Source organism: Nicotiana attenuata, chromosome 9 (genome assembly GCF_001879085.1).
Source record: "Nicotiana attenuata strain UT chromosome 9, NIATTr2, whole genome shotgun sequence".
NCBI classification, from domain to species: domain Eukaryota; kingdom Viridiplantae; phylum Streptophyta; class Magnoliopsida; order Solanales; family Solanaceae; genus Nicotiana; species Nicotiana attenuata.
In genome coordinates, this window is record NC_031997.1 from 44,869,349 (window position 1) to 44,886,992 (window position 17,644).

At 35.0% G+C, this 17,644-nt stretch overlaps 3 protein-coding genes across 3 annotated transcripts; all 3 read left to right on the plus strand.

Annotated features, from left to right (window-relative positions):
* Positions 448-3,788, plus strand: LOC109232355. Its single transcript, XM_019398094.1, has 5 exons — positions 448-626; positions 2,790-2,904; positions 2,977-3,066; positions 3,212-3,310; positions 3,435-3,788. Exons 1-5 carry the CDS (start codon positions 559-561, stop codon positions 3,534-3,536), a joined length of 474 nt encoding a protein of 157 aa, XP_019253639.1. The 5' UTR covers positions 448-558; the 3' UTR covers positions 3,537-3,788.
* Positions 8,351-12,422, plus strand: LOC109232357 (1-aminocyclopropane-1-carboxylate oxidase homolog). Its single transcript, XM_019398096.1, has 2 exons — positions 8,351-8,957; positions 11,745-12,422. The coding sequence occupies exons 1-2, from the start codon at positions 8,377-8,379 to the stop codon at positions 12,097-12,099; spliced, it is 936 nt and encodes a 311-aa protein (XP_019253641.1). The 5' UTR covers positions 8,351-8,376; the 3' UTR covers positions 12,100-12,422.
* LOC109232356 (1-aminocyclopropane-1-carboxylate oxidase homolog) lies at positions 13,666-15,968 on the plus strand. The gene is made up of 3 exons (XM_019398095.1): positions 13,666-14,516; positions 15,000-15,321; positions 15,627-15,968. The coding sequence occupies exons 1-3, from the start codon at positions 13,969-13,971 to the stop codon at positions 15,882-15,884; spliced, it is 1,128 nt and encodes a 375-aa protein (XP_019253640.1). The 5' UTR covers positions 13,666-13,968; the 3' UTR covers positions 15,885-15,968.

Below are 17,644 nucleotides of genomic sequence, written 5' to 3' on the forward strand. Positions count from 1 at the left end.
ATTTTTTCGATTTATTTTTATAAAATAAAAAACCTATCCTACTTATCTGTAAGGTTATAGATTTATATAAAAACATACTGTTCTTTTAAAAGAAACCTAAAAATTGATTCGATGCGGTTCGATTCGGTCAGTTTAGTCGATTTTTAAATATCCATTGACACACCTAGCATCAACAAAGCAATAATTGAAAAGTTAATAAATTTCTCTTGATTTAGAAGTTACATTACACACATTTTCTATTCTCAGTACATCTTCTTATTCATTGGAAAAGAAAGTCACTATATATTCCCCATAGAATAATCGAAGGTTAAGATATGCTCATAAAAATCTTTCAGTACCAAAATTTGAATTTACCATTACTCAAGGGACCAAAGAACAAAAACCGCCTATTTCCACGTATTTCTATAATTTTACTCTTATTGTTTTATTACCTATAAATAAACGAAAACTACTTCAAACAAGATCCCTGTTGTCTCTCTCTCTAGTTTGAACTTGTCTGTTTTCTAGAGAGAGAAAGAAGAAGAAGAAAGGAGAGAGAGAAATTTGAAGCATTGCGTAATGGCGTTCGTATCTTTCCTTGGAAGAGCTCTCTTCGTATCAGTCTTCGTTCTCTCCGCCTATCAAGAGTAAGCTTTTCTCTTCAGATCTGCTCTTCTTTTTTCACCTGTACTTCGTGTATTTTTCACGCACATCAATGTATTCAGCATCTACATATCTCAATTTAATTGCATTTAGTTATCTGTGTTTGTGATTTGGTTTAGTGTATGGATTTTTGTGTATAGTGAGGAAAGCTAGGTTTTTATTTTTATTTAATTGCATTTAGTTATCTGTGTTTGTGATTTGGTTTGATGTATGGATTTTTGTGTATAGTGAGGGAAGCTAGATTTATTTTTCGTTGCTTACAGAGACAGAGATGGATCCAGAATTTTAAGTTGATACGAAATATGATAAACCGAGTTGACCTAATATATTTAAATTTCAAAAATTAGAAAATATGGTTCGTGTTGCAAGTTGCAACCTTGTTGGTTTGCTTGTACTAGCTAGCATGCGGATCCGCCCATTTTTTTGTGGGTTTTTAGAGTGTCCTGCATTGGTTGCAGAGGCAGGTCATAGCTTACTGGGTTCCGAATTTATTATAGTAGTTTTTCACATATATACCTATATACTACGTCTCAAAAATATGTAGTTAGCACGCCACGTCTGCCTCTGGTGATGGTCTCTTGCGGATAGCTAGATAAACCTGCCTACCATGGTTAGAGCTTATGGTTAAGGCTGACCTGCTGAGTGTTGTAATTGAGATTCAATCTGGAATCTTAGGTTGTTAATGCGTTGACCTTGACCATGTTTAAACTTGGTTCAATTGATTTGCTTGCAGAGTTGGATCATTGGATGAATTAGTGTAATGGATTTGGAATTGGGATTTTGAATCAGTTCATGTAGTCGGATCAGCCGTATCCCAATGTTTTTATGTTACTTTCCTTGACTTGGATATTGAATTTAGGAAGCTTTGGGTTGGAACTGTGTGTTTTTTGGCTCTGTGTATCGATCCATTCAAGGTGTAGATTTACAACTATGCGACTGACTATTTGGCATGAAGGAATACATAGCTTGAGTCTAGACCTAGGTTATTGTGCCTTCTTGTGTACATCATTGATTGAAGCATGCCTATTATGTTGGCAGTTGATATGTTGCTAGAACTACTGGTTGGTTTGATCTATCTTTGGAGTTTTATATTGCTAGAGGGGAATTACATTACAAATTCTAAATGCGAGGCCAGATCTAGATTGTCGAAGTTGGTATTGGGAGCTTGATATCTTTGTATTTTCGGTGGGTTATTGCTTGTAGATGTAATTATCAATGAATGAGTATGGTATGGGTGTTCTACGGTGTAACTGCCTTACAATTCTCTCACCTGAGTCTGTCATTGTATACTAGTTTAGCTTATAGATACTCTTGCCCGATCAATGAACTATTTGTAAAAGAAGTTATCTGCCCATCGATAAACACATTACTGAACTCATTTTCAAATTGATTGAACAAGCATTTCCCTTTTTGATGCAATTCTTAAGTTTATACTTGTGTACAATCTTTGTTAGTATGTAACCCAAGTCTTAAGGGCCTAATGATGACTTAGAAATAAAATTCCTTTTGCACCATTTTATGTGCATGGATGATATCTTTACCTTCCTCAAGTCTGAAAAAGGTCGATAACTTGTGTTCATTGGCACATTGTGTTGAAAGCTGTGCATAAACTTTCCTCTTAGTCTTTGGTGGGTGAGGAGTCGGATAAAGAAAACACATTCTACTTTTGACTTGTTTCCTCTCTTTCTGAAACTCATGTGGTACCAAAGAGCTGTTAGATGAAGGCAAAAAGAGATCTGCTAGAGGGCAATAACTACTGAAATGTTGTGAAACATTTACTGTGGTGCAAACATGTAGTTATAGCTGTAACAAAAGGTGGTCTTTATCTTTCTGCAGTAGCATCATCCTTCAAGAGGCATTTAGACTTAGAAAGGAAGATAACAACCATCAAATGATCTTCCTCTGCGATTTAACTGTCTTACATATTTTTGGGAAGATATGCATCGAATGTTTTGGATTTGAGTGGAATTGATATGGACGGTTCATATAATAGTCCTCTAGTCCTAACTACTGGATTTTGATGTTTTGTTCATTGATTGATATGTATGCATTGGATGCTTTTGGCCGAAGAACCTAGGAAGAGAAACTATTGGCTGTCTTGGACAGTAGTACTAATTGCATCATTCATTTACTGCTACTGGTTATAGGTTCAGTGAATTTGGGGCTGATGGCGGGCCAGCAGCAAAAGCATTAAGACTAAAGTTCAACGTGTTCTCAAAGCATGTGGCAACACACACTGGATTTCAAGTACCACATGTAGAGGTAACTATTTGGCTTGGCCTATTTGACTCTCTCTAGTTCTATCTAATTTAACACTATGTATGTGATTCACAGATGAAACATCTTATTCTGGGGGCCATAGTAATGAAGGGTCTTGGAAGCCTTCTATTCATCTTTGGCAGCTCTCTTGGAGCTTATATTCTGGTTTGTATCACACTCTTTGTTGTTTTCTCATTGGACTTTCTTTAAATTATGCCCCCTTCTTTTTTGGGAATTCATTGAGAAGGGGATTTGCTTGAACCTTCTTGTTTCATACAACTAATCTTGATTTTGTTATTGGTTTATGCAGCTGTTGCATCAAGCCATTGCTTCCCCCATCTTGTATGACTTCTACAACTATGATGTTGACAAGAAAGAATTTGTTCAACTCTTTTTCAAGTTTTCTCAGGTTAGCCATTGAATTGCTCTCTAAATTATTATATCTTAAACTTATTCTACCAAATATCGATTTGTTTGATTGTCTTATCTGCAATTTTCTTAATGGCGTCCTCTGTTCTCACTGTTTCGAACAGAACTTGGCATTGCTTGGAGCACTCCTCTTCTTCATTGGCATGAAGAACTCTATGCCCAGGAGATCTTCAAAGAAGAAGGCTCCCAAGTCAAAAACAAATTAAGAGATAGGTGCAATTTTGTTGCATGTTGTCACAGTACCATAGTCTGAGAAATTTTCTTGTAAGCTTTGTATTTTTGCAGCTTTACTGCATTTACCTCTTGTTCTATTTTGGTTGAACTTTTCCAACCTTTTTTTAGCATTTATCTTTTTGTTTTCCTTTTGCTTGCAATTTTAAACTTCGAGAATTATTTAGATATCAACAACGCTACAAGAGGAATATCTAGTTGATACTAGCCATTGTTGGTTCTCTTGCATTCAAGCCCTCAATTTGCAGCAGTTACACTATTTCACCCACAGATTGAAAATGTGATGAAAGTTCTGCACAAGTTTTTAATTTGGTTTTATGTCTAATACCTTATCCTTTAAACATTTAAATAACTTTCCAACCATAGTAACTCAAATCTTGATAGGTTTTGAGTAGCCGTCTGGTCGGTAGGATAAGGTATTATAATCCCGGGATAAAATGCGGGATTATTTTATCCGCGTTTGGTTATTCGTATTAACTAATCCTCGAAAATTTTGGACTTAAATGGTAACCTACGAGAAATCTTTGTCTATTTCATCCTGGTAAGTGGTAGTCAGAGGAGCGTCAAATAATGACTATTTTTGTCGTTTTAACTCCAGAGATATTAGGAGGCAGTTCCTCTCAACTACCAACTTCGAATTTTGCTACCGTTTAGTCATGAATTTTGGCTATTTTTTTGAACATTATTTGTTCATGGAATATGATCAAATTTTAAAAAATAGTTTGATTTATTTTCTTCTATAAATCAGTTTTTGTGTGAATTTTTATTCCATTCACAAAATTTTAATTTTTTATTCCGAATAAAATTATTTTTCAACATAATTTTAAATAAACTTTTTTCAATTTTCAACCAAATTTATGTCTAAACGCTAGCTTAGTAAACATCAACGGTATAAACATCAACGGTATAAACATCAACTCGCCTTATGGTCAATATAATGATGCTGCCGCCGAAGCAAAATATATTTTTTCACGACAAAAATACCGAAAACTTTGACAGACAATCAGCAATAAATCGTCGGAGAAGGATCTGACGACATTTAATTATGTGGTTTGTCGATAAATGGATGGAAACAGTAAGAGGAGTTGTGATTAGGAGTGGCAAACGGGCGGGTTGGGTCGGATATGGTTCGGGTCGAAAAGGGGTAATGAAAAAACGGATAAATTATCCGACCCGACCCATATTTAATACGGATAAAAAACAAGTTAACCGGCGGAAAATATGGGCAACCATATTATCCATGACTTGTTGCATATGATCACTTTTGAGAGAATTCTCTCTAACTTGAGGAACCCCCAATTTGAGGCTTTACAAAGTATAAAAGTTAGACCCATTGGTTATCCATTTTCTAAATGGGTAATATGGTTCTTATTCATATTTGACCCGTTTTTAAAAAGTTCATTATTCAACCCATTTTTAATGGATAATAGAGAGAAGTGCACAGTTAGCCAGTAATAAGACATGTATTTACTTTTAAGCTACTGTTTAAAATGTCTTTAGTCTTTAGCCACTACTTTAATAAACTTTTACCCGCCCGCACGAAAATACCCTTCTGCTCATAAAGTTCAGGACCAAGTGTCCTTAACTTATGAGCTTGTTACTGTAAGTTCAGGACTAGTTGTCCTTAATTTATGAGCTTGTAAGTCTAAGTTTAGGACTACCCGTCCTTAACTTTTGAACTTGTAACTCTAAGTTCAGGGCCACATGTCCTTACTTATGAACTTGGAACTCGAAGTTAAGGACTACTTGTCCTTAATTTCTGTGCTTGTAACTCTAAGTTAAGGACCAAATGTTCTTAATTTTTGAACTTCCAACTCTAAGTTCAGGACCAAGTTTCCTTAGCTTATGAGCTTGTTACTGTAAGATCATGACTAGCTGTTTTTAATTTATGAGCTTGTAAGTCTAAGTTAAGGATTACCTGTCCTTAACTTTTGAACTTGGAACTCGAAGTTAAGGACTTTAAACTTTTCTTCATTAGAAATTCATCCTCCACTTTCAGAGTCTGGGTTGACAACGTTTTGGACAAAGTAGTTGCCTTGGTTGCCTCTTTGAAGACAAGAGGTTCAATTGCGCCAGAAAGAAAATTTGTAAATCTAGTCGAGAAGTTATTGGAACAAAAGAAAACTACATTTCACAGGGTTGATGAAACTGATCTTAGTTTGAACATCAGTTATATGGATTCTAACCAAACCTCTCCGAGGAATGGAAAGAAGTTTGCCTTTTGGTCACCTTCAGAGACGATACAAAAACGACTTGAACAGTTTGCTATGTGGGTTGTGGATAGCGATTAATCTTGCAAGGTAGTTGTTTGTCATCCATCATAGCGCGTTCTTCAGTGTATCTACTGTTAAATCTTACGATTTCAGGAGAAAAGAGAGACGGGGAGACTAGCAAGGAAGAGAACATGGACAAAAAAGAGATAGAATAAAGGCTAATACCGTCTTTTCATACTAATTTTAATAGAATAGTAGCTACTTTTGCTTGCTGGATAAAAAGTAAATACCACTTTAAAAAGTGGCTACCCCACGCAATTTTTACTGGATAATATGGGTGGTTAACTGTTTTCTTTGAACTATTTTTCCACCCCTAGTTGTGATAATCGCCACTTTTATCGAATTTCATAAGAGAATCATAGAAATATTTAAATTATCAAAATAAATGCCATCGAAATTACATATTCTGGTTAATAATTTAATTCTAAAGATAATCACCAATCCAATAATTTGTCCAACAACAAATTCAAACAAAAATCATATAGACAAATTAAACAATACTAATACTAAAAATAAACGTTTCTAGTCAACGCGGATGCTATATGATTTAATCCTGCATTTTCCCTCTATGCTAGAATTTGCTTCATCATAAGCTAAAGAAGAGAGAAGGAGGAAGCTTAGTCTAATTGTCCGAAGTGATTCTTTCTTGATTGGATGCCGGCTTTCTCTTAATTTCTATCGTGCAATTACATACAAATCTACAGTTCATCTCTTTTTAAGAAAAATATCCGAAGTTTTTATTTTGATCGAATTCCGTCTAATAAACCTTGAGATCTTACAACTGCTTTTGAGAATCGTCATTAACCAATCATGTATCAGACGCACCATCCCTTGAAGTAAGTAAAGGGCGCAAAGATGCGGATTTGACCCAGTGGCGGATCTATGTAGGGGTTTAGGGGTGGTACGCCACCCGGTCGCTCGAGTAAAGTTGTATATATGTATTAGTATTTTCCTCAAAATATTGAGATATATAATGAGTGGCACCCCAAGTCACAATATGACTGCAGGCAGGTGCCACGGTTAAATAACTAAAACTCCACATAAAATGCCCAAGATCGAGACTCTGCTGTGGTCCTAGCCGTTTTACTCTACTTTGTATAATCTCCTTTTTACTATTTATTTAAATTGTATATTTGCTTCCTTTTTATTTTTCTAGATCTTCATTTTATTTGAAGGTGATTTTAATCATTTCTTCTTTTTATCCATCTAATGTTATTTTATTAATTCTAAAAATTAGAGTGATGCATCAAAGACATAATATCAATCGAGCTATATATAAATTGAAGTGGTGTATTTCCTAATTTAAATTTTATTTTCTTTATATTTTTTAATCATATTAATCGAATTGGATAGAACTTATTCGATTTTGTGATCACATATTCATTTATGCATAAAATAATCTTTTAAATTGAATTGAATTAATTTAAAATGGACAGAATCGAACCGAATTAATCAAAAATGGATCAAACCGACTAAATGTACACCAAAGTTCAATCTCTTCACTATGGCCGGTTTGCATTAAAAGCAGTGGCACGAGAGGCATTCACTGAATTTTTATAAGCGGTGTCAAAATTTATAGAGGAACGGGAATAATAACTTTAATTATCATACTTCTAGACAAGAAATAACTTTAGTCTATTAGTTTTGTTGAGTTTTATGTCCAAAAAAGTCCTGAATTAAATTATACTTTATCATAATTTTTAACCGCATAGATTCTCTCAAATATTTGCAAAAAAAAAAAGGATGTGCTAGTTGAGGTTCGAACCTTTGACCTCTTAGAGCAAAATCAAGCACATAATCAATACACCAAGAGACAAATTATGTCAAATGATGTCATTTTTTCCTACTTATCCGCTTCCTCGCAGTATTAATACATATATTTAGCAAAAGAATTCACGAAGCGGTGTCGCTTGACACTGCTTCGATAAATGTGCATTCGCCCATGAGTGGCACCCGTAACCATCAAATCCTGGATTCGCCTCTGAATTTGACCCGCACCCTCTTTCTTTTTTCTTTAAATAAAGAAAGTGGTGGCTAGATTCGCGTTTCCTTTCCAGACTATCAAGGATTTCAAAGATCTTTTATACTGTTCCCAATCCCAAAATTGATTCTATACATATGACCAACAACTAGGATATCTACTGTTGAGTTTCAAACATCAGTGTATTATGATTTTGGGCAATTGTTACATAATGAACTAGCTTTTTGGATTGAGTTTCGTTGTAAGTTCCATTTTCTTATCATATATAAGGATGTACTAGCTCCTATGTATGCTTGTCAATTATTACCAAAGTTTAAAATGATAAAAAATTTATTTGCACGTAGTCACCTAATATCTAAATTTAATATAATACTAGATATTCTTTTAAATTATTTGTTTGATGAAATTTTTTTTTTCTTTCAGAAATAAGACAACTAATTGCTTACTAGTACTATTTTCAGAAATGTTAGAGCCACCTCCAATTAAGTGGCTGTTAGTTTTGAATACATCCCATTCTTATCTTCTTTCTATCCTTTCTTTCTAGTCTTTATATACCTTAGAATGAAATATATGACTTATATACCTCCAATATACAAAATGGTTGTCTCAAACACACAACAAATTCAGGACAATTTCCCACAAAACTATGATAAAAACAGTGAACTTAAAGCCTTTGATGACACAAAAGCCGGTGTCAAGGGCCTTGTCGATGCTGGAATTACTGAAATACCTCGGATATTCATCCATCCAGAGGGTTCGGGGAAGTCCCCGAGCCTCGAGGAAAAACATTTTATTTTTCCATTGATAGACCTTGAAAACATGAACAATGATCCTGTCAAGCACAAAGAGATGGTTAAACAAATTGGAGATGCATCAGAAACATGGGGTTTTTTCCAAGTGATCAATCATGGTATTCCTGTGTCCGTCCTGGACGAAATGTTGCGAGGAGCACGTCGTTTCTTCGAGCAAGATATCGAAATTAAAAAGCAATATTACCATAGAGATTATACAAAGAGGGTGGTTTTTAATAGCAATTTTGATCTGTATAGTCCTAAAGCTATATCAGTAAATTGGAGTGACTCACTTTATTCCACAATGGGTCCTGATCCTCTTAACCCTGAGGAATTGCCTGAGGCATGCAGGTAAACATTTTTTGTTTGAAGGGAAATTACTAGTTATATTATATTAATTAAAAAAAAAATATAAATACATTCATGGCATATAGCGAGACAGTGAATACAATGAAATACATAAAATACAGCGGGATGCATTGAAATACAATGAAAAAAAGACGGTAAATACAATGAAATACATGGAATACAACGAGATACATTGAATTACAATGAAAAAAGACAATGAATACAATGAAATACATGAAAATACAGCGTGATACGTTGAAAATACATTGAAATATATTAACAGAAAATCAAGTTGCTCAGTCCCAAACTCCGTCGTCTTTGTTCAAGAACAAATCCTAATTTCCGGCGAATCCACAATTGCTATCTCTTGTTACTGGTCTCCCTTGGATGATAATATCGAGGTTTCTTTGCCTTCTTCTGGTGAAAATTATTTTTCTACTACTATAAAGGGGGAAACAGGTTAAGAAAGAGGAATATATTGACAATTGGTTTGTGAAAAGCAGCAGTAGGGATTTGGTGGAAGAATGACGGAGTCTAGTTCAAGAGCGTTGGCGCCGGAGAATAGCCCAAAAAATAGGGAAGAAAGGCATGTATCAAAGTAGAAAGAGAAAGAAAATAGTGTAACTGAATAGCGTATTTAGTGGCTTAGGGGTAGGAGGTCACCAAAATTAGATATTTTGCTATAAACATTAAAAGGTATCTATAGAATATAATTTTTTCAAATGGTATTTATTTAAAATAAATAAGGTGTTAACCTTTGCTATAGGAGGTAAAAATTCCTACAAAAATTAGCCAATTCATAAAGTATTATTAATATTAGAAAATTAGCTATTTGTAGCCAAAAAATGTCAACTTTTTGCTTTATTTTGAGTGGGTGTTGTTGGATAGATTAATACATGTTAAGGAGTTTAAATCTCAGTTTTGGTATATTTTGGTAGAGTTTTGAGGTGGTTTGAATTAAAAATTCGAAGTAGAAACTGAACATGAAAAAAGGATAATATATGTACCACGTATGTATCGAATGTATATCATATGTACATCCATGTATACCGGTGTGTGAGTTACGTGCGTGATACATGATTGATACATATGTTGCTGAAGAATTTTGAAACTTGATTTTGACGACGAATTTTGATATCAAATCAGTCCAAATAACTTCCAATCTTCCTCAAATTTTGTATATTGACTCATCTATATGTTGTCCAAAACAATTCAACAATACCCCATTGAAAAAGGTCACTTTTTATTTAAATTTTTGGAATATATATATATATATATATATATATATATATATATATATTGTATTTCATCGCCTTATTTGCTACCTAATCCATGAAATTTCCTTTTCGTCTTGCATCTAAGTTATTGATCACGCTTAAAAATATGGAAGGAGAATTTTGCGTGTGATTCTTGGAGAGAGAGAATCATTATTTATTTGGGTTTTTAATTTTATATGTGCTTGGCTAGTTTTGGTAAGTCTATGATTAATGGCTAGAGATTGGTAAGTTATGACTTATTTGGGACATTTTCGTAATATTCCCCTTTCTGAAAGGATTTACGTTATATATATTGACAATCTAAAAATCAATGTAATTTAACCTGTTATGGTAGGTTACTTGTCATTTGTTATAGGTTACCACTTAGTGCTAGCTACTCAATAAATTAAGTTACCCATAATTATCAGGTTTTAAATGGCATGATTATTTAAATCTATTTTCATCGTCACTATATAAAGTTAAAATATCATGGTATAGCCAGTTTTCACACTGGTCAATGAAAAATAGCCAGCGTTTATCAAGTCAATGAAAAATAGCCACTATTTTGCTGCAACAGGGACCGGTCCAGTATAATATACGGGAGTTCTGGTGCATTTGTGTACGAACTCCAGCATATTATGCTGGACCGGTATACTTTGCTAACTCCTGTAAAATTTGCGGGAGACTGGAGCACCAGTGCTCCAAACTCCAGTATATTATACTGGACAATTATACTTGCTGGAACTCCCGTAAAATTTGCGGGAGTTCCAGCATAGTTATTCTGGAACTCCCGTAAAATTTACGGGAGTTCAAGCATACTTATGCTGGAACTCCCGTAAAATTTGCGGGCGTATTTTTTCGGATTTTGAACAGTGTTTTCGCTCAGATTTAAAGTGGCTAAATTTCGATGACTTTTGAAACTTGGCTATTTTTCAACGACCAGTGGTAAATCTGGCTATTTTTGAATTTCTCCCCTATATAAAGCTTAAACTCTTTCTTGAAAACTACTCAATCGGTCCAATTTATATGAGGCTTTTTTTATTTTTTATTTTTTATTTTGGGACGTTTCAAAATGTTTGACACCATTCCATATCTGAACTAATTTCACAACCTTCGGAAACTCCAATTCATTACACTATCTAACTTTAACTCTGATATGTTGTTTTTTATATCCACCTATTTTTTCTATCAATGCTTTAGTATTTTTCATTCACTATCACTATCTTCAACTTTGTGTCCAGTCAAATGCTGTCATGAACATCATATTAGGACAGCTCGGCGCATAAGAGTCTATTGTACGCAGCCTTACCCTGCATTTCTTCAAAAGCCTGTTTCTACGGCTCGAATCAGTGACCTCGTTATCACATGACAGCAACTTTACCAGTTACATCAAGACTTCCCTTACGTCATGAACATCATATAGTGATCCTAATTAGAAATGATGCATTCATCTTTTGGTGTTAAGTGAATGCTTAAAAATTGTCATCTACTTTCAACATCTAAATGTTATTAACTTTTACTTGCATTTTTGAAGGGAAATACTAATGGAGTACTCACATCATGTGAAGAAAATGGGGTGCACTTTGCTTGAGTTAATGTCAGAGTCTCTTGGTCTAAAACCAAGCCATCTCAAAGAAATGGAATGTTCAGAGGGTCTTAGCATTTTGTGCAATTACTACCCAGCATGTCCACAGCCAGAACTAGCTATAGGCGTCAGCAAACATACAGACAATGACTTCTTCACAATCCTTTTGCAAGACGATATCGGAGGCCTCCAAGTTCTTCACCAGAATCAGTGGGTTGATGTTCCTCCTACACCTGGAGCTTTAGTGATCAATATTGGCGACGTTCTCCAGGCAAGTCTTTCAACCTCTTACTTCTTAACATAGGCGAATTCAGGATCTAGAGTCTTTACGTTCAGTATAAGTGCGATCTTATTGCATGTGTACAAGGGAACCTGATGTTAAGCACCGGGGCCAGCTCCAAAGGAATGGGTTTGAATGTTGATATATACCGTCTTTTAGCTGACCTTTCCAAACCATGCTTCGCAATAACGAGATTATAGTATTGAATCTTTTTCCAGTAGCTGTGTTGCAGTAGTAGCTGTATTATCATCGAACTAATGGACGGACTGCAATGCAAGTACTAGTTGAAAACAATGGGATCAGTTGAACACGCCGATGCCACCCTAAATAATCTTCCTCTCTGCTTCTTAACCTTAGTTTTCCATAAAGTCTCTTTAATCAATTTTAATGGATCATATCACTTAAATTTGTTAACTTGAATTTTCAGCTCATACAATGACAAGTCAAAAGTGTAGAGCATAGAGCATTGTCAAGAAAGTTGGTCCAAGATATCTATAGCAAGCTTCTTCAGCTCAGGGCCATTGCCCATCTTCCAGACTGTATGGACCCAATTGAGGTAGCTGTTATCAGAAGACAATCCTCCAAAGTATCGCGCAACTACATTGAAGGAATTCTTTGATTATTTCAAGCAGAAAGGGCTTGATGGAACTTCCAATCTGTCTCATCTCACAATCTAAACTTGGTTATGGAGTTGAAAACTTAGGGGCCCTTTGGGGAGCTACAGTAATTACAAGCTTAGCTAGCGCGATTGTAATGCAAGAATGATCTTTACCATGGATAATAAAAAATGATTGTCTTGCAAAATAAAATTGTTATGCAGTAAATAATAATGATAAAAGGTATGCAGAGATTACTTATTTATACGGCATATATCTTTATATACTTTTTTTTTCCTTGTATTTGTAGTACACATATTTTCTCACATAAAATAGTACGCATGATTGTTGCATAATTTAATGCATGTTTTATTTAATACCATCAACCAAACTCCACATAACAGATTATATTGAATATTTTTTGATTTGACTATTGAGGAAATAGCCTATATGTGAACTATAAGTAGAAAAGATGGGATATTAATATTAATATTATAGGTAGTAGTGACGTTTTGTAGTAAATGCTGGAATGACTTCTGCAGTTATCAGAAGGCAAAACCTGATATCTTCATATCTCTTTATATGTGAATAACAGATATACATGCTCAGTTGTTAAAGCACCTCCATCCACGACTGTTAGGTCCTGGATTCGAGTCACGCTGGAGGGAAGTGTGGAAACTATAGATCCTCCTAATTTGGGTGGAAAGAAAAAAAAAAAAATTCTACCAACTATTTCCGTTCTTGCTCACTCCTACCTGATTTTGATTATGATATATTTTATATGCTCCATTAATTTTTAAATAATAGGGCCTCAAATTATAGCTCAAAGTATAATCCCATTAAGTCACTGCACTTTTATTCAATTCAATTTCTGAAAGTGACCAAAGGTGGTCCTAGTGAAAGCTGGCATCTTTATTACCTTTCTCCCATCCAACTTTGTGTGGTCTTGGAGATAGTGGTTCCTTTTTCTTTTTTATTTATAAAATGTAAATTCTTATATTTTTAAAGTTTACTTAGCTTACTTCTGGTGTTCCAAGAGTGGGAACTTTTTCCACAATCTCTCGCAGAAATGTAGGGTAAGGCTGCGTATAATAGACTCCTGTGCTTCCCCGCCCCTTCCCCTCCACCCCAGGATCACGCGCAAATCGGGAGCTTAGTGCACCGAACTGCCCTTATCTTCTATGGAGTGATTGTGACATTCAAATATTTGCTGCATCTATAAATCTTACCTGCATACAATTTCAAGGTAACCTGTATTTACAGTTTCATTAAAAACACGAAAAAACAAGAAACAAAGATGGTTTTCTCCAGTGGTGAAGAAGTTCAGGCTACATTTCAACAAAATTATGATAGACAGAGTGAATTAAAGGCATTTGATGACACAAAAGCTGGTGTTAAAGGGGTTGTTGATGCTGGAATTACTAAAGTACCCTGGATGTTCATTCATCCACAAGAAAGCATACACAACTCCTCAAACTCCACTGAGAAAAAGTTCATTTTTCCAGTAATAGATCTTGAAGGCTTTGATAAGGATCCAATCAAGCATAAAGAGATTGTGGATAAAGTTCGAGATGCATCAGAGACATGGGGATTTTTTCAAGTGGTCAATCATGGCATTCCATTACCTGTCCTTGAAGAAATGTTACAAGGAGCTCGGCGATTTTTCGAGCAAGATATCGAGATTAAGAAACGATATTATACTCGAGATAATACAAAAAAAGTGGCACATGTTAGCAATTTTGATTTGTACAGCAAATCTGTTCCAGCAGCAAGCTGGAGAGACTCACTTTATTGTGTTATGGCTCCTAATCCTCCTAGTCCAGAAGAATTGCCAACAGCTTGCAGGTATGCTCTAACATGAATCAAAAAGAAAATATTCTTTCACAAAAGACCAACCAAATTTGCTTACTTTTTAGTATCTAGTTATGTTCGGTAGAGAGCTCTAGGCAGATCCAGAATTTAAACTTTACGGGTTCAAGTTCGGGATTTATCGCAGTCCATTTGATTTAATAGGTTCCAACTCTATTATTTGTACTTATTTAGTAGTAGATTTATTAACACGTATATAGGGTATGAACAAAAATTACTGAGTTAGCTGAACCTATAGAAGGTGTATTCGATCCACCCCTGATGTTCAGTGTAACAAAAATCAAGAATACATCATGACAAAGTATTAGTTTCTGACGTGCTGTCATTGCAGCTGCTTTATGTTAAAATGTGAATTTTGGTGGACAATATGGAAAATAACAACTTTGCAAGTTGCTGAAAACTAATTGAGTATACTATTTTGTATCTGCAGCTTTATCTATGTTTTATAAAATTTTGCAGGGAGATTTTAATGGATTTCTCTAAGCATATGATGAAATTAGGCTACTCATTACTCGAATTATTGTCCGAGGGCCTCGGTCTCAATTCTTGGCATCTTAAAGATATGAACATTGCTGAGGGGCTATCTATTGGCCACCATTACTATCCGGCATGTCCTCAGCCGGAACTCACTATAGGCACCAGAAAGCATTCAGACTGTGTTTTTATGACAGTTCTTCTGCAAGATGATATAGGAGGTCTACAAGTTCTTCACCAAAATCAGTGGATTGATGTTCCTCCTACGTCCGGTGCTCTAGTGGTGAATATTGGCGATATGCTGCAGGTTAGAAGTTTTTTGCTAATACAGTCAAACCTCTATATAACAGCCTCGTTTGTTCCATTTTTTTTTGGTTGTTATAGCGAAGTGCTGTTATAGAGAACATATATTATAACATAGTATGAAAATTGGTTTCAAAAGAAACTTGGCTTTTATAGTGAACGGTTGTTATATAGCCGTTATAGAGAAATCTGACTGTAATACTTAAGCTTTTAGAAGAAACGAGTTAACTTCTTAATTAGAGTGACTTAATCATAATACATTGTCTTGGTATTGAGACAAAATGTGCTTAACTTTTGATGTTTTTTCAGCTCATATCAAATGACAAGTATATAAGTGTTGAGCATAGAGTATTGTCAAATCAAGTAGGTCCAAGAATATCAGTCCCAAGCTTCTTCAGCACAGGTGCATTTCCGTCTTCCAAGATTTATGGACCAATTAAGGAATTGTTATCAGAATGTAATCCGCCAAAGTATCGTGCAACCACAGTGAAGGAATATACAGACTTCTTCCGTAGTAAAGGCTTTGATGGAACTTCTGCATTGATGCATTACAAGATCCTATCCTAGAAATGGAGAAATTTAGTCGAATGCATATCAGAGCTCTGAATTGAACTCATGATGTACAATTAGCAAATAAAATATACTGTNCCTCAAAGGTACAATTCTGACACTTATTGCATTAGCAGCACAGAAGGGATGGTTATTATATCAACTTGATGTGAGATCAACTTTTTTGAATGGTGAACTTGAAGAAGAAATTTATGTTCATCAACCTGATGGCTTTGTGATTAAAGGAGAAGAAGATAAAGTATACAAGCTCAAGAAGGCCTTGTACGGGTTGAAACAAGCACCCCGGCAATGGTACAGTCAAATTGATAAGTACTTCTTGCAAAGTGGGTTCATTAAAAGCAAAAGCGAGCCTACTCTCTATGTCAAGAAGCAAAGTAACTTTATTCTTATTGTTGCGATTTATGTTGATGATCTGATTTTTACCGGTAACAATGAGGCTGCAGTTACTGAGTTCAAAAAAGACATGATGAAAAGATATGAAATGAGTGATTTGGGTTATTGCATCATTTTCTTGGTCTTGAAGTTACTCAAGAGGATGATGGAGTATTTGTTTCTCAGCAAAGCTACGCTGAAGTAATGCTTAGAAAGTTTAATATGTTTGGGTGTAAAGCAGTACCAACACCACTCGCTTCAAATGAGAAGCTGATGAAAAATGATGGTGGAAGAAAAGTGGACAACACTCTTTACACAAGTATCATTGGTAGTTTGATGTATCTAACGGCTACGAGGCCCGACATAATGTTTGCTACTAGTTTGTTGTCAAGGTTTATGCAAAGTCCCAGTCATATTCACCTTGGAGCAGCCAAACGAGTTCTTCGTTACATCAAATGAACCTTGGCTTATGACATCAAATATTTCAAAGGTGAAGAATTAACTTTAATTGGATTTTGTGACAGTGATTGGGCAGGTTCAAAAGATGACATGAAAAGCACATCTGGTTTTGTGTTTTCACTTGGATCGGGAGCATTTTCTTGGCAATCAAAGAAGCAAGAAACAATAGCACAATCATCAGCAGAAGCTGAATATATTTCAGCAGCAATTGCAACTTCTCAAGCAGTCTGGCTTAGAAGAATTTTAGAAGATGTTGGAGAAAAGCAAGACAACGCAACAAAGTTATTTTGTGACAACAAGTTAACCATAGCAATGGCAAAGAATCCAATTTACAGCAGCAGAACAAGGCACACAGCAGTGAAGTATCACTTCATCAGAGAAAAAGTTGAAGAAGGAGTGATCGAGCCAAAGTTTTGCAAGTACGAGGATCAAGTTGCGGACATTTTTACCAAGGCGCTACCCAAGGAGAAGTTCATCAAATTTCGTGAGCTTTTGGGAGTCCAAGAACAAAACATTAAGGGGGAGTGTTAAATTAATGTATTATTGTCTTATCTACACTAGTCCACACTAGTTCACATTAGTCTACACTAGTTCACATTAGTTCATGAACTAGATTAGTAGCTACATACATGTACTAGGGTGTGAACTTATTTATGTAATGTGTGAACTTATGTGAACATAATTAGTATGTCCACATAAGAAGTAGACTATATGTATGTAAGAGTTTTACTATAAATACCCCATGTATTCTAGCTATTTGAATGATAAAACCAAATTAAGTGAAATTAAGAAAAGTGAATGAAAACTATTCTTCACAAATATAAAAAAAAATTCTCTCTTTGATTTCCGCTTTGATCAGTAATCTTCCTACCTCAATCCAACACAATCACTGATCTACTCAAGGTTTACATGCAATATAACGCTTG